Source organism: Artibeus jamaicensis, unplaced genomic scaffold (assembly GCF_021234435.1).
Source record: "Artibeus jamaicensis isolate MK-2021 breed Jamaican fruit bat unplaced genomic scaffold, CSHL_Jam_final contig_391, whole genome shotgun sequence".
Classification (NCBI taxonomy): domain Eukaryota; kingdom Metazoa; phylum Chordata; class Mammalia; order Chiroptera; family Phyllostomidae; genus Artibeus; species Artibeus jamaicensis.
Window position 1 is genome coordinate 569620 of NW_026521814.1, and position 22678 is coordinate 592297.

Here is a 22678-nt window from a genome sequence, read left to right on the forward strand (position 1 = left end):
AATTATGGCTGGTGAACCATCTCCAACAGAATTGCCTGGGTTACTTGGCTTCTCAAAACGCAGATTCTAGGGGCCCATCCCAGGCCAACGGATTCAGAATTTCAGGGACCTGAATGCTACTTTCTTGTCTGTTGTGCAGATCCAGTTGATAACCCTGTTGATTTTGCCTTTGAAATATCTCTTGAATCCATCCATCTTTCATTTCCCTTGCTTTAGTTCAAGTCCTCATCTTTCGCCCAGAATAGAGCAGCAGTTTCCTATGGATATCCCTGTTTTGTCTCCCTCAGTTTGTATCCCATGCTGGTGTCCAGTTTACCTTTCTAAAACATGTCTATCTCCTGTTTGAAAATTCTTCATTACTCCTTAATGTCATTACTCCTTAGACTTTAGGTTAAAGTCTAAATTTCAAGGTCTACTATCAATGCAGTCTGGTCATAACTGAGTCTGCTGCGTGTAGTTTATACAGTTAGTGCCCTCTGTATCTCTAGGGGATATGATTCCACTTACAGTCTCTGTGAATGGTGCTCCTGGGGTTTTTGCAGTGTAACAGTCATACCTAGATGGTGGCTCTCATGATCTTGTTAGCGCATCTTCTCATCCTGTACGTACACTAGACTTCATAAATGGAATACGTCCAGACCCTAAATGCACCGTAGTAGTGATTGCTGAGTACCTCTGCTCTTTCAGGGTAAATGTTCCTTAACCTTTCATTCTCTACTTGTTGAAACCCTCATACTTTAGGGCCCAGTTTAATTGTTAGATCCTCTGTGGAGCCCAACAGTTCTCTCTCTCTCTCTTTTTTCCCTTTTGTGGTAAAACTTTACATACAATTAAATGCACAAATCTTGATTGAACTATCAAGTGAGTCCCTACAAATACCTCTACCTGTGCTTCCCAGACCCTACCTATATATGCTCATACCTTTTTACATACTTATAATGACTTACTAGCATGGTTAATCATTTTCATGTGTGTTTGCCTTATGAAATTACAAGCTCTAATTAGAAAAACAAAAGGCAAGGATTACGTACTATGTGTTTAGCACTGAACTAGTCCTGAATATTGTACCAGTTAGGAATCAGCTCAGCTCCCCTCTTAAGAGACCTCCAAAGACAGTGGCTTACAACAGAAATTTTATTTCATTCACGTATTACAATTCAAAGTATAAGATATCCAGAGCTGGTCTGGCAGCTCCACGATGTCAAGAACATAAGCATGTTCATTTTTGTTGTCCCACCATTCCTTTTGTTCAGCCATCCCTGAAGTGTTGTCTTCACCATAGGTGACTATATCACAACATTTTATCCAGCAGGAGAAGCAAAAAATTGGGAATACTAGAAGAGCAGATGTGAGGAACAAATAACATATATTCTTCACATATGGTCTCATTTAATATTCTTAATAACCTTATGAGCTATGCGTGGTAAGAAAACTAATAATCAGAGAAGTTAAGTAAACAGCTATGTTAGTACATGCAAACGAGGGGAAAACCTGGAGACTGAAAATCTACTTCCATAAGTGGAGAGCAAGAAAAGACCAAAGAAAGGCTGGCTACTCCAGCCTGGTAATTAATAGAGTTTATGAAGGGAAATTTACATGTGAGGCTTATTTTGGAAGGTTGCAAGATGAAATGGATCCCCATGCCACTTGGTAGACACCAACCCCTATGGCAGAGGAATAATCAGGAGTATCAGTACATGAATGCTACCAGGTCAGGATAACAGTCTGTCACAGGAACCAGCACATAGCAGGAGGCAAGGGAAGGTACTGTTTATGTCACAATAAACATCAGTTAGGATTAGACAGTCTCTAAGGGTTTTTGTTGTTGTTGCTGTTTTGAAGAAAGCAACCTCCATTCTGACACAAGTCCAGTCATGTCATGGAATAGTCTCTCCTTTATGGGCTAGACAATTGCAGATCTGGGATCTGAATCCAAAGCCTATATTTTTTTATTATTCTACCTAGTAAAATATTAAAGAGGAAATATATAATTGTTATTAAATAAATAAGGTCATTAATTTTCACAGTGTTATATCACATATTGTCAAAGTATCATATGATCTCTTTACTTTCAGGATACCCTATATAAGTTTATTTCATGCTTCTCACCATCTTGGAATGAAACTCATATCAAGTGGTTTATAGCCAAGGCCTACTTTATAATACAATGTAAAACAAAATGGCTACTCCTTTTAAATCTATGGTATCATTTATGAGGAAAAATAAATCACCATATTTGCCAAACAAAAGCTTCTATTCTGTGCTTCTTTGGAAATGCTATATAATAATAAAGTTGAAAGAGATTATATCATTTAACTCCATATTTTTAAAGGCAAGGAAAATTGAAGTCCAAAATATAAAATTTGGTCTTTATTTTATTTTCATTCCTACTTGTTTTTTCAAGGATCATTGGAAGAGCACTAAATTAATCAGTCATTTATGTGAGTAACCATTGTTATAATTAAGAATTGCCTAAGGCTTCTCACTGCATCAGTATCCAGCAAAGGCTTTGCTTATAGTTGGCACTCAGTAAATATTGTAGTGAATGAACATACTCACCATGGCACCCTGGGAGAATACTTTGCTGCAGATTTTAATGAACAATCTTTAAACTAAGAATTTGTAGCCAGTAGGCAAGTCTTTTAATTCCTCTGAGCATTATCTGTCAAATGGGAATGTGAATAATAGGAAATGATGACTTGGCAAAAAAATGTTGTGAAAGAAACACAACCCTAAGTTAGTACCATCTCTAAAGCCCTTGCTGCACCCAGCATAGTGTTTTACGTGTAGAAAGCAATCAGATATTTTAGTTTTTTGTAATTGAAATCAATAGTAATGAGATTATTGATTAAAATAAAAAATTGACCCTAGCAATTGATAGACTTTTGTTGGAGTTGAGAAGCTTGACCAAGGGAAGACAAAATTATCTCCCTTGTGCAGGCTGCCTCTCTAAGCCCATAGCAGTTTCATTATTGAACCAAGGGATCAGTGAAGGAGGAAGCAAGCTGCTGCCCAGGGAATTTCTCGGTGCTTCCTTCTAAGTGGCAGATACTGGCCCTGGGAAGCAGAACAGGAATGCACTGCCCTCCCTTTCCCTTTCATCAGGAACCACCCAGGGGCAAAATAGACCTGCTTGTGGAGGTGAGTGGGTGGGAACTACCCTGGCTTCTGGAGGATTGGGGTTGGGGGGCCACTTTACATTCTGTCCACCCAGCTGCCCTCTGTGGCATCAGTGATGTAATCTTTTCTTCGTATGTGATAGAAGGAAACTGGCAAACCAGACCCAGAAACAGATAAATTACTGTAGAAGGCTTTCCTTAAAGTATATTTAAAAGAGTGAAACCATAACCTGAAGAGTGTTTCTAAGACAGAGGTTGCTCTAGCTTGGACATTCTGGGCTTGGGGAGTGACAATGGCCATAAGATTTGTGTTTGAGCATGTTTACTATAAATAAAGTGAATTCCCTGGAGCCTGGCAAATTTCACAGCAGACATGCCAAAATGTAATTGAAATGTGACTGCCTCTTAAATTGTGAAATTAATCTTACACTTAACAAATGCTTTAAAAAACAGAGGAATGAGTGGCTTTAAAGTTCAGGGTGTTAATATTTGAAATCTGTTCAATTTAATTAGCTGGGTCCAGAGACTGTTTTCCTATTTCTCTGGTCAGTGTCACTGATTAACACCTAATTCTCTTCTTGGCTGTGAGATAAGAATTAAATGTATCATTTATTTAGTTGTATTGACCTGAATTATATCTCCCCAGTGTACATTCTTATTTCAGGAAATAGGATGCATTGCTGTGGAATTTACTTAGTAATTCAGTGACATTTGTATGATCTAATTCAAGGACCTGAAGTACATATTCCACATAATTTACTTGCATATGATGTAGCTATTTTTAATTCTGCATTTGTATTTTTAAAAACAAGAATGTACCTTCTTGATGGAACAGACATGCATTTTTAGACTTACAGACCCCAAGAACTGTAGAACAAAGAAGTTTCTTAGAAATCTATTCCAAATACAATTTTTATATTGTAGAGAAGGAAAACTTGGGTCCAAAAAGATTTAGTGGCCCAGATTGAAAAATATGGGTGAGATTTACATTGACAATTTATAATGACATGTGTAACTTTTAAGACAGTGATAGATAACTTAGCCATTTAGCTACTTAAAACCTTTAACTTCTATATTAGCATGTTACAGTATATTATAGTTCCTGTAGCTACCTACCCTTATTTTTCTTTCCCTGCTTGTATACTTATTTTTAATCTCCTGTGTAAACTGCTTTAAATCCTTCTCTGCTTGATTTAGTGTATAAGTAAATAAATACAGTATTCAAAGTGGTATTTTGTATTAATGCTAATATGTTTCCATAGTGTCTGTGGCATGTCAGAAATCCTGGCAATGGCTCTATGGGTTGGGTGTCATCATGCACACCAAAAGGTCACTGTTTCGGTTCCCGGTCAGGGCACATGTCTGGGTTGCCATCCAAGTGCCTGGTGGGGGGCGTGCAAGAGGCAACCAATTGATGTTTCTCTCACGCATCAATGTTTCTCTCCCTCTCTTTTTCCCTCCCTTCCTCTCTCTATGAATAAATAGGGAGGGAGGGAAATCCTGGCAATGTTGATTTTCCTAACAATATTTCATCTTTTCCATCTATCAGATGTTGCAGTAGAAACAAACTTCCTGAGTAGATTATTTAAAAAGATTAGCATTCTTTTATTTTCAGATAATGAAATTATGATCCCCATAATAAAAAACTTGAAATTGTTTTTATTAAGCCTGAAAGTTGACTTAGAAGTATATTTATTATCTTAAAATGAAAGATTGGCTGATAGGATTGAAATGTTACCGAGGTATTTAAAAGAGCATTGTGATTTATGCTTACCTGTTTTTGACATGGGTGACAAGGCCATTGAGTGGGAGAGAATAGCTTTTTAACAAATGGTACCAGGACAGCCGAATAGCCACATGTGAAAGAAGGAGTCTGGACCCCAACCTCACACCGTTTACAGATAAACTCAATATGGACCAAAGATCTAAATGCAAAAGCTAAAATAATAAAATTCTTAAAGGGAAACGTAGGTGATAATCTATGTGAACTTGGATTGGCAATATTTTCTTTTTTTTAAATATATGTTATTGATTATGCTATTACAGTTGTCACATCCCCCCCCCCTTTATTCCTCTTTGCCCTGCACCCCCCCCACCAGCATTCCCCTTTACCCCCTTAGTTCTTATCCATGGGTCATCCATATAAGTTCTTTGGCTTCTCCATTTCCTATGCGATTTTCCATCTATTTTGTACCTACCATTTATGCTTGTATTCCCTGTACTTTTCCCTTATTCTCCCTTCTCCCCCTTCCCTGCTGATAACCCTCCATGTGATCTCCATTTCTATGATTCTGTTCCTGTTGTAGTTGTTTAGTTTGTTTTGTTTTTTTTTAGGTTACATTGTTGATAGTTCTGAGTTTGTTGTCATTTTACTGTTCATTTTTTTAATCTTCTTTTTCTTAGATAAGCCCCTTTAACATTTCAGATAACGAGGGCTTGGAGATGATAAACTCCTTTAAGTTGACCTTGTTTGAGAAGCACTTTATCCGACCTTCCATTCTAAATGATAGCTTTGCTGCATAGAGTAATCTTGGATGTAGGTCCTTGCATTTCATGACTTAAAATACTTTTTTCCAGCCATTTCTTGCGTATAAGGTTGCTTTTGAGAAATCAGCTGATAATCTTATGGTAATTCCTTTGTAGGTAACTGTCTCCTTTTCTCTTGCTGCTTTTAAGATTCTCTCCTTATCTTTAATCCTGGGTAATGTAATTATGATGTGCATTGGTGTGTGCTTCCTTGGGCCCCACTTCTTTGGGGCTCTCTTAACTTCCTGGACTTCGTGGAAGTCTGTTGTCTTTCCCAGATTAGGGAAGTTCTCCTTCACTATTTTTTCAAATAAGTTTTCAATTTCTTGCTTCTCTTTTCCTTCTGGCACCTCTATGATTTGGATGTTGGAATGTTTAAAGTTACCCCAGAGGTTTCTAAGCCTCTCCTCATTTTTTTTGAATTCTTGTTTCTTCATTCTCTTCTGGTTGAATGTTTATTTCTTCCTTCTACTCCAAACTGTTGATCTGAAAACTCATTTGCTTCCCTTCACTGTTGATTCCCAGTACATTCTCCTTTATTTCATTTTTCAAAGCCTTCACTTTTTTCTCTATTTTGCAACCTACTCAACCATTTCTGTGAGCATCCTGATTACCAGTGTTCTGGTACTCTGCATCTAATAGGCTGGCTATCACTTCATCGCTTAGTGGTATTTTTTTCTGGAGCTTCGATCTGTCTTTCATTTGGGCTTTTTTTTTGTCTTGGCACACCTGGTTCTAGTGAGGGGCGTAGCCTTAGGTATTTGCCAGGGTGGGGCTACTCACATTGCTGTGTTGTGGGGCTGTATGTGGGGAAGAGGTCCAAGCAGAAACAATGTTGCTTGCTCAGCTCTGCACAGGCTTTCAGTTACTTCCTCCACTACCCACAAGCAATTTGGATTCTGCTGGTGCTGATTCCTGGGCGGGTTGTGTATATTACAGGACCCTATAGGCCCCTCCAATGAACTCTCCTTTGAGGTTGGGAGTTTCTCCTGCTGCCCCAACCCCCACAGGTTTTTTCAGTCAGAGGTTTTGAGGCTTTATTTCCCGGGCTGGAAACCTGGGTTGTGCAGTCTTGTCTCACTCCCCAGTCGTTCCTCCTGGTTTATCCACACCCAAATGCAGGAATGCCCGGTCTGCCAGCTACCACACCTGCCCTGGTCTTCTAGCCCCTGCCCTGCCTTGAGTCCTCTCCACCCCAGCTGCCCATCTCTACCCCTCCTATAGGTCTGGATGAATGTTTCCTTAACTCCTTGGTTATTGGACTTCATACAGTTCAATTTTTTGGCAGTTCTTTCTATTTTTGTTTTTTAAATTTTTTGTTGTCCTTCTTTTGGTTGTGTGAGGAGGCACAGTATATCTACCTACACCTCCATCTTGGCTGGAAGTCAGGCAGTATTTTCTTAGATGTGACACAGAAAGTATAAGTAACAAAAGAAAAAATATAAAACTTTGTGGGTTCAATCTCTGGTCAGAGCACATATAAGAATGCATAAATGGGTAAAACAACAAATCAATGTTTCTCTCTTTCAAATCAATAAATTAAAAAATTAAAACACTAGTTTACTTATTGAGAAAAACATTTTTTTTAATTTAAGATTTTGTGTGTCAAAGGACACCATCAGGAAATGAAAAGACAATCTAAAGAATGGGAGAAAATATTTGCCAATTATATACATATATATATACATACATATGCATGTGTATATATTTATAAATATATATCTGCTAAGTCTCTATTAGACAACCCAATTAAAAAGTGGGAAAAGGACTTCACTAGACATTTCTCCAAAGAAGATATACAAGTAAACAATAAACAATGGAAAGATTGTTAACATCTTTAGGGAAGTGCAAATCAAAACTATGTTGAGGCACCACTTCACACCCACCAAGATGCATATAATTTAAAAATAGACAATTAATGTTGCTATTAAGAGCTGAAGAAATTGAAACACTTATATAATTGCTAATAGAAATATAAAATGATACAGCCTCTTTGGAAACAGTTTTCGCAGTTCTTTAAGAAGTTAAAGAGGATTACCATCTAACCTAGCGGTTCTGCACCTTGGTATATAGCTAAGAGAATCAAAAACAGGTTCACACAAATATGTATTACACAAATAGTGGCTTTATTTAAAATAACCAAAAAGTGAAAACAATCCAGATCTCCATTTGATGAATGGATAAATAAAGTGTATATCTGCAGTGGAATATTATTCAGACATAAAAAGCAATGAAGAATTATTACATGCTACAACATGGAAATTTTATGCTATGTGAAAAAAAGCCAGATACAAAAGACCATAAAGTGTATGATTCTATTTATATGAAATGTTCAAAATAATCTAATCCATAGCATTAGAAATCTGACTAGTGGTTTCCGGGGAATGAGGAGAAAAGGGGGTTGGGCCTCACTGCTAATAGGTACAGGTTTCTTTATGTGCTGATGAAAAGTGGAGTTATGTAATGGCGATGGTTCCACAACATAGTGAATGTACTAAAAAAACCCAAATACACACTTTGAAATGGTGATTTTATGCTATATAAACTATATCTTTATGTAAAATACTAAACATTTTTAAAGCATTGTGTACCCAAAGATAAAATGAAAGATGTTATGAAAGATTGGAAACAGAGCTTATGAAGGGTTTCCTATTATAAAGCTAAGTAATTTGGTACTCCAGAAACCCCCTATAACTTATAGGGCACTCTGTCTCTTCTGTGGCTTTCAGAGGGTTAAGAGAAAGGTCCTGTGGTGAGGTGTTTACAGCTGGACAGGAGGAATCGGTCCTGGTAGTCCTCTGCTCAGAGTCCAGGAATGTGGTTAGAGATGTTACGCAAATTGAGGTGATAAAACCAAATTATCTCCACTGAGTAAATCACCTGTAGTTCAGAAACAGCAGGGAGGTTAGAAAACTAATAGGGAGTAGAGGATGTGTTTTTTCTTTTTAAATATATAGTCCCACAGCAGCTCTCCCTCGGTTTTGTGCTAAAATAAGAGCATTTTCACACGTCTTAATTGCTCCGCGATAACAACAGTGCGAACTCCATCCACAAACATTTATTATGTATTTAATTTTGCTCTAATACAGTGTAGTGAAAATTCACCTTGTAAGGGAGTAACTGTTCGTTTAGTAAAAAGAAATCTCTTCCCACATTGCTAATCCTGTTGTGCATTTTTGTAATGTATTAAGAATACTTTTATATTTCTCCATTTTCAGGTTGCACTTACAGATTACTATTTTCAAAGTAGCATCTTTATGAACTGGATTCCCACTTGCTCCTTAAGCACTAGTAAAGAATATTTTAAAATTATAGAAATTAAAGTTTCATGGTATTTATTATTAGGATTTTAGATGATACTTTTATGTCTTTATAAACCTTTATAGTACTTGATGCTATAATGTTCATGACAAACCATTTAGAATTGTATTTAAGATGTATTTAAAAAATGAGATTTATATAACTTAGTAGCTGTAAATTGTTCTGATTATTTTCCAGACGTGTTATTTACTTCATCCTTGATAGTGATGCTACAGAACAGAGAGAAATGGATAAAAACATTGGTGAGCAACTCAATAAAGCTTATGAAGCTTTCCGACAGGCATGCATGGATAGAGATTCTGCAGTAAAAGAACTACAGCAAAAGGTATGTGGTTCTGGTTTTGAAAGTTATGTATCCTGGTAAATGAAATTTGAGAGTCTTGTTACTGAAAAATATGATATTGTTAGACAGTGCTTTGAAGAACTATGATTACTGAAACATGGGGATATATTAATGGATAAAATATGAGAATTTTATGTTTTCTTTTTTAAAAACATTGTGACCTGTGGGAAGAGATCATTTTTAAGGAATCATGTATAATAGATGACAAATGTTCTTTCGTAAATTATTTTTTATTTTATTTTTTCATTACAGTTGACTTTCAGTATTTTATATTAGTTTCAGGTGTAAATAATTCTTACATAAAATTACAAACTGAAGTATTATTATCTTAGCTAGTTTTTTTGGTTTTACTTGGTTATTTGGGTAGCAGGAAGACAGTATAATTTTAAATTTTAGTTTTATCCTAAAACTAAATTTGTTATATATAAGTTTTTCATCTTTAACTAAAATAGGAAAAAATAGGCTATTTCAGTAAAATCTTAGTGACTTACCAGAAGTTTCAGTTTTGTAAAATTACCCCTGTACACAGTGTACTATGAGATGATCCTATGGTTCCAAAAGGACAATAGTCAGAACAGTCCAGGAGAAGAAACTGTGAAAGGATATTAGGGCCCTGTCATGATTAATGTGACTAAGTAGTTTGTACTGTATTTTTTCTTCAGTCAACATTTACTGAAGGAGCCCTGGCTGGTGTGGCTCAGTGGAGTGAGTGCCAGCCTAGGAACCAGGGGTTTGCTACTTCAGTTCCCAGTGAGGTCACGTGCCTGGGTTACGGGCCAGTTCCCCAGTAGGGGACATAAGAAAGGCAACCACACATTGGTGTTTCTCCCCCTCTCTTCCTCCTTTCCTCTCTCTCTAAAAATAAATAAAATCTTTCTAAAAATTTACTGAAGGATTAATACATATATGCTTTAGAAAAGTCTTAATATATAATTACACAAAAGATTGTGGGATAGAAAATAGATAGGATAGAGAATAATGTGGAATTCAGCTAAACAAACATATCGACGCTAACCAATGTTCTAAGAGCCAGGAATTTAAAAGTACATGGCAACCATAAAGTTGAGCTTTATGTACTTTATTTATTTGTTTTTTTATCCTCACCTGAGGACATTTTTTCATTGCTTTGAGAGAAAGAGAGAAACATCAATGTAAGAGAAACATCAATTGATTACCTTCTCATATGCATCCCAGCCAAGGATTGAACCTGTAACCTGGATATGTGCCCTGACCAAGAGTCAAACCCAGACATTGACCCTTCAGTCTGTGGGAAAGGGACAACACTCTAATCAATTGAGCCACCCTGGCCAGGGCTGTACTTTAATATACACTTATACATGAATATCTATTAATAAGCATATTTTAATATATGTGTATATATGTTGTACTTCCATTTTTAAAAGAAAAAATAAGTGGTCTTCATTTCAAGCAACCAAAAAAAGGAGTTAAATTAGTATTAAGAGAGAATGGGGAAGAAATCTAAGATTTATTTAGGAGATAGAATAGAAATAGTGACAGCTGCATGCAGGCCATTTCTGAAGGTATGGCATGGAGTCTAGAATTATAGCCAAGTATCTGGAATAGAAGGCTGGATCAGTTGGTGTGCTGACAACTGAGACCAAGAATGGGGAAGAAGGTGAAAATTTGGGGATAGAGAAATAAAATGTGTAATTTTCAGTTATTAGATTCAGTTACCTATGGGGCATGAAGATGAAAACATCTAGTGCATGGTTACAGATATGGATCTCGAAATCTGTGTGGGGTTTTGAATTGGAGATTATAGATACACATTTCAGAGCAACAGGTTTTATTTTAGCCTTGAATGTGGATAACATATCTGAGTTAAAGTGTATAGGATGAAGAAATAGTTAAAGGACGAAAGGGTAAGAGGAAAATCAGGCCAACCCATTGGTCTGGATTAGGTTGAAAATTTTACTATGAATAAGAAAAGAAACATTATTCCTCTAATAACCGGAGGGAATGAAAGGAAAAAGTAGTCACAAATGAAGATAAGTTTGCAGAAGGAGGTGGTGGTGGCCAGAAGATAGAAGGGTTTATTTTGTATCACACACATAAAATCTAAAGAAGTCAAATATATAAAAACCAGTTAAATGGTGCTAACCAGGGGATAGCATGGGGGTGGGAGTGGTGGATAAGATTAGTGGTGGTTAAGGTTATAGGTGTGTAGTAAATAACAGTACAAACAAGTAGTAAATGAGACAGAATATAGACGATCATAATTTTACAATACTTATGTAATGTGATAACACTACAATGTTAATAATATTATGATATATAGATGTTTCAAATTAACACACTTTACACCTTAAACTTAATGCCATACATCAGATAGATTTATTCAGTAAATTCATCTGAGCCTTCAGTGAGTTGTAATCTATACTGGTAGAGGGTCTTGGCTCGATGTTGCAGAAAAGGCAATATCAATGAAGCAAAATAAAATACGGTATACCTGTAATATAGTAAAATAAGAGTTCTGACATTGGGTTTTATATTTTATTCTTATTTATTTTTTAACTTTTTAAAAAACATGTTTGTGAGAAGACATTTATACTTCCTTTTTATTTCTTGGGATTTTATTTTATGAAACATTGTTTTTGAACCTGCAGAATCAAAAGTACTAAATGTATATCACTAATTTCCACTCATGTATCTACTCCCAGAAATGACATTGAACTTTGAAGTAAAGCAAACTAGTTATTACTCACTTATAATCTTTAGTAATAAGATGATATGTACAGGTTCTCAAACTTCTAGTATGAAGATAAAGGTAAATGTTCTTAAGTCAGACCTGAGTTTTTAAATACCATAGTTAGCACTTTGAAGATTTTAAGCCTGGTTAACTGGAAGACTGATGATGCAGCCACAGAAACAGAGAATGCTGATTATGGTAAATGAAATTATTATTTTGTTTTATTTGGGTATTTTGGGTTCAAGTGTTAGAAGATTAGCTAGGGGAAGATGACCAACAAGCAATTGAAGTGTGGGTCTTTGGAAAAAGGTACCATATGGAAATACAGATTTGGAAGTTTGTCTTTGTAGAGATGATATTTGAAGTGATAGGAGAAGAAGGTACCAAGGAGAAAGAGAGTAGAGCAAGAGAAGAAGAGAAGCAATTGGACAACCTTAGAGAAGTTGTGTACCAACAGATTGAATAACTTGATAAAATGGACAAATTCCTAGAAACACTCAACCTACCAAGACTAAATCATGAAAAATAGGAAATCTAATAGATCTATACCTGATAAAGAGATTGAGAGAGTAATCAGAAAATTCTCAACAATGATAGTACAGGACCCAGAGGGTTCACTGATGAATTTGACCAAACATTCAAATAAGAAAAAACACCAACCCTTTTTACATTCTTCCCCCAAAATTCATTAGGGGAGAGCACTTCATAACTCATTCTAGGAGGCCAATGTTACCTTCATCCCAAAGACAGAAATAACAGAAAAAAGAAAGAAAATTAGACCAATATCCCATGCAGGTATTGATAAAAAAATCTTCAACAAAATACTAGCAAACTTAATTCAGCAGCATATTACATGCATTGCACACCTTAACCAAATTAGATTTATTCCTGCAATGCAAGAATGGTTAACATACAAAATCAGTTCATGTAAAACCACTTTAACAGAATATTTAGATAAACAAAATATTATATATGCATACAGTGAGATATTATTCAGCCTTTAAAAGGAAGGAAATCTGACACATGGTTCAACATAGACGAACCTTGAAGAGATGTTAAGTGAAATAAGACTGTCGCAAAAGATGATTCTACTTTCATGAGATACTTAGAGTGGTCAGGTTCATGGAGACAGAAAGTAGGATGGCTTTCAGGGGATGGGGGAGGGGAATGGAGAGTTAGTGATGTACAGATCCAGAGTTTCATTTCAGGATTGCTTATTCTGCTTTTTGCTTTGTATAAACATTCATATGTATCCACACTAAGAGATTTTTCTGACTTACCAAATAGAGGAGTGTTTAAATCACAATAGCCCTTATAGAGTTGGCTTGGCCTCTAAATTAGTTATTGTATAGGATAAGCTGTTGTTACAGAGACCAAGAAATATTGCGGCTAAATAAGAGAGTTGTTTATTTCTCACTCATATAACAGTTTAGAGGTGAGTAGCCAGGTGGTAAGACAGCTCGAGAATCCTTAAAATATGGTTTCGGTCTCTGGAATCACAGTGGCTACTCTACTTCTTACCATTTCCCCGCCAGTGGGAAGAGAGGAAGAGAGGGGGTAGAAGAGAAAGAAAGAAAAATACCAGGGAAGAGCAGACAGCTTCCTTTTAATTACATGGACCAAAATTTGTACAGGTCACTTCTGTTCATCTGTTAGCCAGAACTGAGTTGCATGCTCACACCTACAAGTGGGGAAGACTAAAAAATATATTCCCTAATTGGATGTCATATGCCCTGCTAGTAGTTCATATTACTTAGAAAAATGAGAACGTAGCCTGCGAACCAAAGGATCGAGGTTCAATTCCCAGTCAGGGCACATGCCTGGGTTGCAGGCCAGTTCCCAGCAGGGACACATGAGAGGCAACCATACATTGACATTTCTCTCCCTTTCTCCTTCCCTTCCCTTCTAAAGATAAATAAACAAAATCTTTTTTAAAATGAAAATGTATATAGGGGAATAATTAGCAGTCTTTGCCACATCTTATGGTTAAGCTAAGGTGCCTGGAGATTTTCAAATATCACAAGATTCCATAAATTGAAGTTAAATATGTAATCAATTGTATTACATTACCAACCTGCTTGTTTTCCATCCCTTCCACTGTTCTTGGGAGAAAACAAGTATTTTTAATAAAGAGTTAAGTACCCTCTACTGATTCTTTGACCATCTTTCTCAGAAGAATCAATAATAAGATAATTAAAAATCTGAAAATTTTAAAACCGATTGCCATTTAAAAGTCATATTACCATATTTATATATGATTGTTACTGAAAACTTCCTCTAGCTGAATCATATATTCATATCTGATTAAGTTACTGAAAACTTCCTATATCTAATTGTTCCAGGATCCTTTCTATTTTGTAATCAGAAATATAAGTCTCCTTGTTGAAGAGAAATACAGAGTAAAGGGAATTTGTCTCTTCCTGCCCAGTTCTGGATTAAAAGAGAAAAATCAACAATGTCTTATACAAAGAAAGAAATCTTAATCCTAAAATAGTTCAGCCGCTGTGGTATAAATTGCTTTTTCTTTGTACTAGTAAAAAAGGTGAACAATATTAACCAGTGAGTCTAAGGTAAAGGCCTCTGTCAATAAGACTAATTGACTCTGCTGTGTCTCTTTATCACAAATTATAGATCCAACATTTTCCTGACAATAAATGTAAAGTTGTAAAGACTGTTTTGTCAGATTACCTTTTTCTAGAGCCGGTCTTAACCCATCTGAAATATTAACTCTTAGCCTAAAGGCCTATGTTACCTCTAAAAGCTTATAAAAAAACATGGTTTAAAGAATTATATGAAGGCATAAAATGCCTTTATTGTAGGTACTATTTTATTTTTTTAAAACACCTTCGTTTTCACTTAAAATGTAAATGACTCATTGTTTACCATCTTTTGGTTCCTTTCTCCGTTCCCCCAAAATCATCTTTGTTTCGGTAAAGTATTGATGAGAATAGAGCAGTCCACTCTGGTTTTTTCTTCTGCTGAAGCTACTGGCATTAAAATAAAGATGCTTCTGTCTGTTTCTAATCAAAGGTTTATTTTTCCTATTGTACTCGTTAGTATTTTGCCATTGACTTGTTTTCAGAATTTAAAATGTATGTATCCTTTTTTCTAGGTTTTTATTTATAGAAATATGTTCTGTCAAAACTTTCAGACAGGTATGCTAGGTTCAAGAAGATCCATTAATAATTAGAGAAATTTAAATTCTGATGCTTATTTAGAACTGTTTTGAGCACCTTACTCAATATATTATAATAGGAACTGCGCTAAGTATTGGGTTGCAATGATAAGCAGAGATATTCCCTGTTTTATGGAATAGTGGCACAGTCTAGAAAAACATAGACTAGTCAAACAATCTCATAAATGTAAAATTTCAAAGTCTGGTAAGTATCAGAAAGAGAGGTCATCTTCCATTAGAATTATTAGGGGCTTGACCTAATCTAGGAGGTCAGAGAAGACAATCTTTATGAAGTAATTTTTTAAAGGGCTTGGGGGGGTGAGACAGGGGGTGTACTTTCCAGATATAAGGGCCTTTGTTATAAAGACCCATTGACCTAAAACAACTGAAAGTATATGGGAAATACTGCAGTGTGAGAAGAGTCAGGGGCAAGACTGTAGAGTTATAGAGACCATACTGAGATTTTGTGTTTCTTCAGTCTAAGAGCAATAGGAAGCCATTTAATTAAGATTTTCGGGCTGCGGGAAGAATGAGAGTTGTGGTTAGATTTGCATTTTGCAGAGAACACCATAGCTAGCATGTAGGGAATGGATTGGCTGATAGATTTAAGAACAGTTAGGTAGTTGGAGGGAGGAGAACCATTAGTTTTGAATAAGTAAATTTGAAGTAATTTTCCAGTACCACTTGGCCACATAGATCTAGAGCTCAGAGTAAAGGTCTGGACTAGAAGGAGAAATTTGAGAGTCTTGCTTCTAATGAGACACTGAGGATGAGACTGCCTAAGGGGGAAGTATATAGCAAACAGAGGACCTTCGTGGAGCTAGGTGTACTCCCATGATATGCCATACTGGTTATTTAGGGCTTGGGCGTTGAGGTCAGGCAAGCTTGGATTCAAATCCCAGTTCTACTACTACCTACTTAGAAACTTTGGGCATGTTATTTTGTACCTCTTTGTCCCTCAGCTTTTCTCACCTTTAACCTTCTCAGAAGGTTAGTGTAGGGAATAGATGAGATAAAGAATATAAAGTTTGCTGATGTGGTTGCATAGTAGCTATCAGAAATGATCATATAATGATAATGCATTATTGAAAAATTTGGTTATAGAACAGCTTTATTTATTTGTTTGTTTATTTATTTATTTTTAGAGAGAGGGGATGGGAAGGAGAAAGGGTGAGAGAGAAACAGCAGTGTGTGGTTGCCTCTTATGCGCCCCCTACTGAGGACCTGGACTGCAACCCAGGGATGTGCCCTGACTGGGAATCGAACCAGTGACCTGTTTCACAGGCCCGCGCTCAGTCTACTGAGCTATACCAGCCAGGGCAAATTCATATTTTTTAGAAAGAAAGATACACACACATATACACAGGAATTCTGAAAGGGCACATACTAAAGTGTCAGTAGTAGTTACCACTGAGGAGGAATTGAAGACAAAGTAAAGGAAGACACTGTCACTTTTTACTTTGTACCTATCTGGATTTTTGTTGTGGTCCTGGTGGACATTTTGATATGTGCATTTTTTTCAACAAACATGCTACTTTTATAATTTTTAACAACCATTAATTATTCCTTAATAATTTTTGAGCCTGTTTTTTATAGGTTTTATAAACTTTCTTTGTAAACTTTGAACAATCAGAGTTTCTTGTTTTTGCTTGACAGAATGTTTTTGTTTCAATGGCGATACCACAAACTTCTGAGTCCTAGGTTACAGTGAACTAGAAGAAAGACTGAGGAAACTGGCTTAGAGCATGGGGTGGTTGTGTGGTAAGTCTGGTAGCAAACTGCCTGTATTCAGTGGTAATCCGGGCTTTAATTCATGAATGTATGCACTACATGCTATGGTAATAGATGCTAGGTAGGTACCTTGCACATTATTAAAAGAAAGGAATTAATGTTTGCAAGGAGCTTATTATGTGCCAGCTATTTTATACATGCAACCTCCTTCAGTCCTTCAGGTAAATATTATCTTCATTGCAAAGAGAAAGAAATCGAGGCTCAAAGACACTAAGTAAATTAATCAGGGCCAAAACACAAGATTGTAAAATAAAAATAGTTTGTCTTAGTGTACCATTTGACATGCTGTGAAATTGCTGGCAGCACTGTCACCTAATAGTAGATAATTAGATTGATAATCTGATCTGTCAAACTGTAGCTCTAGCCTAGATAAATCTTAGTATTGGGAGGGAGAGAGAGGGCAGGCAGGACTTCTACCTCATTATAAGGGAATAATAGCAGAGAATAGATGAAGAAACCAGGGTCTCTGAGTTGCTGATCCTATAAAATCTCATTTTTTTTAAACTTAAAATTGATGGTTAGTTTACCAAAGTATCAAGATAAAAAGTTTGTGTCTAAAATGCTATGTATTGGGATAATTAATATCTAATTATCTTACTTTATGAACTGTGGAACTCCATATTAAGAGCCTTTGTGGTAGCCAAGCAAATCCTTCAGTGAAGTTTTTTGTTCTCTTTGTTAATTTTGGAACAGTTTGAAAGGTTTTTAAATTGAGACTTTTTTCATTCATTCAACATTTATTCCAATTTTTATACTTGAAGGAAAGCAGTAGTATTTTTCAGAATATTGAGATTAGTTCTTTAGGATAAGAAGACATAATGTTCAAAAAGAAATAACATTTGATCTGTTTAGATTATTGTAGATGACTTAAGAGCACTAGACTTTTTTCATATAGGAAATAAGTGCTTTGGAGAATATGAAAAATTAGAATTTTCAGTGTCAGCAATAGGAAAATAATTCAGTTTTTAGAACTCTATTTTATTTTAATGAAACTCATGAAAACTTGAGCAGCTGTATGTCCAAAATTATAGAGAATATGCTGCCAGTTTTTAAGATAGATTCAGATTTTGCCTGGATAAAGGGATATTTGTTAAGCTTTTGATTAAAATATGTGTGGACAACCATTTTTAATAAATTTAAGATGTGTCCTATATTTGATCAGCATTGTTTTAAGTTTTGCTTTTGTACACTGAGAAAGATACAAAGTGCATTATAGTGTAAGTACCTAAGTACCTGTTTTTCCTCTTTAGATGCTGGGTAGACCACTTGTTTTGCTAGTCTTTAGAATTGGAAGGAGTGTCAAATACACAGAAGCCAGAGTCATCTTGGCCAGATGGTGTTTGATACAGATGGATGGTTAGTTGTCATGCAGATCTCTTAGTTGGTAACTTGTTGCTGCCATCTGACTCAAAGAATCATTCACACACACTGGCTGTCAAAAGCATCTTCTCTTCTGTCTGTTTTAGCTGTCATGTCTGTGCTCTGTACAGAAGTGTTGACAAGACATTGCTGTTGTACATTTTCAATGTGGTTGTTAATTTTTTCTGTTTTATGGGGTCTTTGATAGTGCCGGGATACACTTGGCTTTGTAAATTTTTTTAATACTGTGACAGTGCAATAATTGTGTGACCCTTTAAAAGGACTTTCAGGCTCTAAGTTTATTCATATTTTTTTCAGTGAGCATAAGTATTTAATTTTAAAAAAAACCTTTTTGTTTCTTTTAGTTTCCAAACATAGCAAAAAAACTGAATTCTACCATTTAATTTCCAATCTTATATAATATTCTCTGGACTTCCCTCATGGTCTTATGGCCAAATTTCGTTTTTTACTATTTTCTGAATATATATTTTTCTCCTCTTAAATTATTACCTTTTGTTTTCCTGATAGCAAAAGCTTCCCTCCCCCCCAAATTAATAATCTTCCAACATTGCCTATCATTTGCATCCATATTCTTAAACTTAACTTACTTTTATCTTATTCACCTACTGACCTTATCTCCATTTTTCCTGTTTCCCTTTCAGAAAAAAAGCAAAGCCTTTTCTTTATTCTCCCAGGTCACTTGTGAAGGCATATCTACTTTCTTAAGTAGTGTATTTGTTCAAGTAATATTTACTGAGAATCTCAATATGTGCTAGACACTCTGCTGTACTCTGGAGATAACAGAACAAAATAGTCTTTGCCTTCGATGAGGCCATAGTTTAAAGGAAAATTTAATTTCTATAATATAAGTACATAGAAAGAGCAGTGAGAGAACATGAACCACTGCTCTTCTGTTTCCCTTGGTATACTTCTAAGGTATTAGGTTTTAAACTATTACAAAATTTACTTGAGTTTATAAAGTATTTTATTAAGTGGTTTAAGAAATAATTCAAAGCTTCAATTTGAAATAATTGTTGATCTATTGATTTTTCCAAGTTAATATGAATACATTCTCAACATTATTCATTTATTATTATATGTACAAATGTGCTAAAGTATGTTTTTAAACCAGAGAGTAGAAGATGAAAATTACATGCCAGCGCCCTGGCTGCTGTGGCTCAGTGGGTCGAATACCTGTGAACTGAAAGGCCACTGGTTTGATACACAGTAGGAGCACATGCCTGAGTTGCAGTCCAGGTCCCCAGGTGGGGGCTTGTGGGAGGCAACCAATCGATGTTTCTCTCTCTCTTTCTCCCTTCCTTCCCCTCTCTCTAAAAAATAAATAAAATCTGGAAGAAAGGGAGGAAGAGGGGAGGGAAGGAGGGAGAGGGAAGGAAACGGGAGGGAGGGAGGGAAGGAAGGAAAATTACCTGGCAGAGGCTTTCTGAGTTTGCTTCAAAGGAAAATACAGGTCAGTTCATTTTTCATTAAGATGAGGGAAATATATCTCGTGGATGGAGAATGGACTGAGGCTTAAATAACCTATACATTTATTGTGGGCCTATCTCTAACCTGCTGAGTTTTTTGTAGTGGTTACTTAATGTCTGGATAAGTGGAATGTACATACCTATCAAAATACATGAAAAATGGGTAATTATTGGTCATTGTTTGTGATGAGCTTTGAGTTCTTTGGAGAAAGTTCTGAATACACAGAAATAGATAGAGAAGACTTACATCAGTTTGCTGATACCTCAGCCCTGGAGGCTGTGTGTAGTCCAGGTAAATTTAAGGTGTTACAGAGTTTGCTATAGACATTTGAATCCTTCTTTCAGTTAACCTATGCACTCTTTCTAGGTCCTTGAACATAAATTTATATAGGAATAAGATGTCATGTCCTAGGAAGCCTGGCCCTAGACTGGATTTTGGTATCTAGGGTTCAGTTACACACATAGTCACAGGACATGTGGTGCGCATGGACTCACAGGATTTATTCTTCTATTCATAATAAAATGTACTTTGATTTTTTAACTTGGATTCATATATTTTCTTTTTTTCCAAATGAGCATGTACTGAATACTTTCTATAAGTTACCTCGCAGAGCTTTATGGGGACATCCAGTTATATTGTATAAGACTACTTTCAGGTGGCATGTACATCACTTGGGTTATTTATCAGCTCTGACAGTTATCATGTTTGAAACATATTATACAATTTTGCCTTTTAGTTGGGAAAATGCAGGGTCTTGCTTTAGTTTCTTAAGCTAATTTATTTGGGGAATATAGGAACATCTGTATAATTTATAAAGAATTTTAGTCTTATTGTTCTCTGAAACTTTGAACTTTGATCAAGAGCCAGTTCAAATCAAATATTTAGTATCTACTGGAGAACTTTATGAGATTATTAGGACACCCCATCTCACATTTCAAGGAATTTATAGTTTAGTCATTTACTTATTTGTTACCTGGTGATACAAATTGGTAAAGAATTCTCTATTATTCTCTATTATTTTGGTAATAAGTTTTTAAGACTTTGTACTAATTTACTGATGGTAATGCAGCATTTTCAAATTCTTTGAGATTTACAGTATTTCTATTTTCCAATGCAAACTTGTGTCTTGTTTCACTGCTTAATTCTCATAGCTATTGCAATAAAATAGCAAAATAAATGGATTTAAAATATAAGATAAATTATGACATTTAAGATAGCCACTAAAAATTAACCATTTTTTGAAGTCTTAAAACTTTTAGAAATGAAGTTTATGATCAATAGAATTTTATAATTTGTACCCCTCCCTTTGGTTTTCATGTCTTAGTTATACCCATTTCCTTTTTTATTTTGTCCTCTAAAAATAAATTCAAAACTGTGATTATTTAAAAGACATGAGATCTTAGCTTTTTAAGTTAGTGGGTATTTTTATAGAAAACTTTAATATAACATTATTATTTATGCCTTTTTTTATCATTAAGGATTAAATTCTAAATTATAACTTTTATTCTAACCAAAGGACCAAGAAACCATATGTTGAGCTCTTAAGTGAAATTTTCTTTAAGATGATTTTTTAAATTTTATAGTGTTTCAAGTGTTTTAAATCCCAGATGTTGGTAATGATTATAAATACATTGCTGGCGCCAGTGTTTAGCTCATAAATAAGTGCTCAATATCTGGAAAATAGCAATATGGGCGATTTGTATCTATGTAATTATTAATAGAAAATATATATACATATCTGTCAGTAAATATCAGGCTAACTGGTTTTTATGTCAGCAGACTGAAAACTATGAGCAGAGAATACGTGAGCAACAGGAACAGCTGTCACTTCAACAAACTATTATTGACAAGCTAAAATCACAGTTACTTCTTGTGAATTCCAGTCGAGGTATGTTCATGCTAATTTTTTGCATATTTCTTGAACCACTTCTAGAAAAAGGTGGAAGTCAAATTTTTCTAATTTATCTCTACATTGTTTGTCTGATGTACGTATTTAGGAAATAGAAAAGTGAACGTTCACATAATTCTGTATGGTAGAACTCTAGGTTGATAAAATTTTCTAGAAGTCAATTTGCCAATAAATAGCAAAAGCTTATTAAAATGTGCCTTTTAAAACACAAATTTAAGTTCTAAGAATATATTTGTTCAAGTACTCAAAGATATGTAATCTGGGATGCTCACCATGACATAATTCATAATAATAAGTTATTATAGCCAATAAAAGTGATGATAATAGATTAATTAACATGACATATACTCATGTTATATAGCAAAATGAGCAAAACAGGTTACAAAATTAAATTTTATTTTATTTATACAAAAAAAATCTTACATTTTATATATATATATATATATGAAGAACTGGTAATATAAACTAAAATATTAACAGAAATAACAGATAATGAAATTATAGCTTATAGCTAGCTTTTTTTATACTTTTTAGAAAATGTCTACATTTTCTAATTTTTCTATAATAAGCAATGAGTCTGTTAAACAAGAAATACATACCTGAATATACAAGTTACGTAAAACTTTAATTCTAGTTGTTCATGGTTAAGCTGTAAAGAGCATAATTCTAGTTTTCTAAATTCTACATATTTTGTACACCACTAATTGTGGTAGAGTAAGAGTTTTGTGTGCTTAGTAGGAATGAAAACAAATATGAAGTAAATGTGCTCAAATCTAAATAAGCAAATCTAAATTGTCAAAGGAACTATTTTTTACAGAAATTTTAAAACTTGTAGTTTAAAATTTCTACTCCTTAAAATTAGGAATTTGGGTTTGTATTCTATTTACATTTCCAGGTAGAACCAAAAACAAGGGTTTCCTACTTAAGTCCAAGAGGG

The 22678-nt window shown here is 35.0% G+C and overlaps 1 protein-coding gene across 3 annotated transcripts in view; it reads left to right on the forward strand.

Annotated features, from left to right (window-relative positions):
* Positions 1-22678, forward strand: part of TANK (TRAF family member associated NFKB activator) — a 90257-nt gene that overhangs the window by 35202 nt on the left and 32377 nt on the right. For 2 of the 3 annotated variants that reach the window (XM_037140412.2, XM_037140411.2), the window contains exons 2-3: positions 9144-9291; positions 21609-21720. In XM_037140412.2, the coding sequence (XP_036996307.1) occupies positions 9193-9291; positions 21609-21720 (211 nt within the window). In that variant the 5' untranslated portion in view covers positions 9144-9192. The remainder of the gene's footprint in view (positions 1-9143; positions 9292-21608; positions 21721-22678) is intronic. The other variant, XM_037140413.2, reaches the window with a different exon arrangement.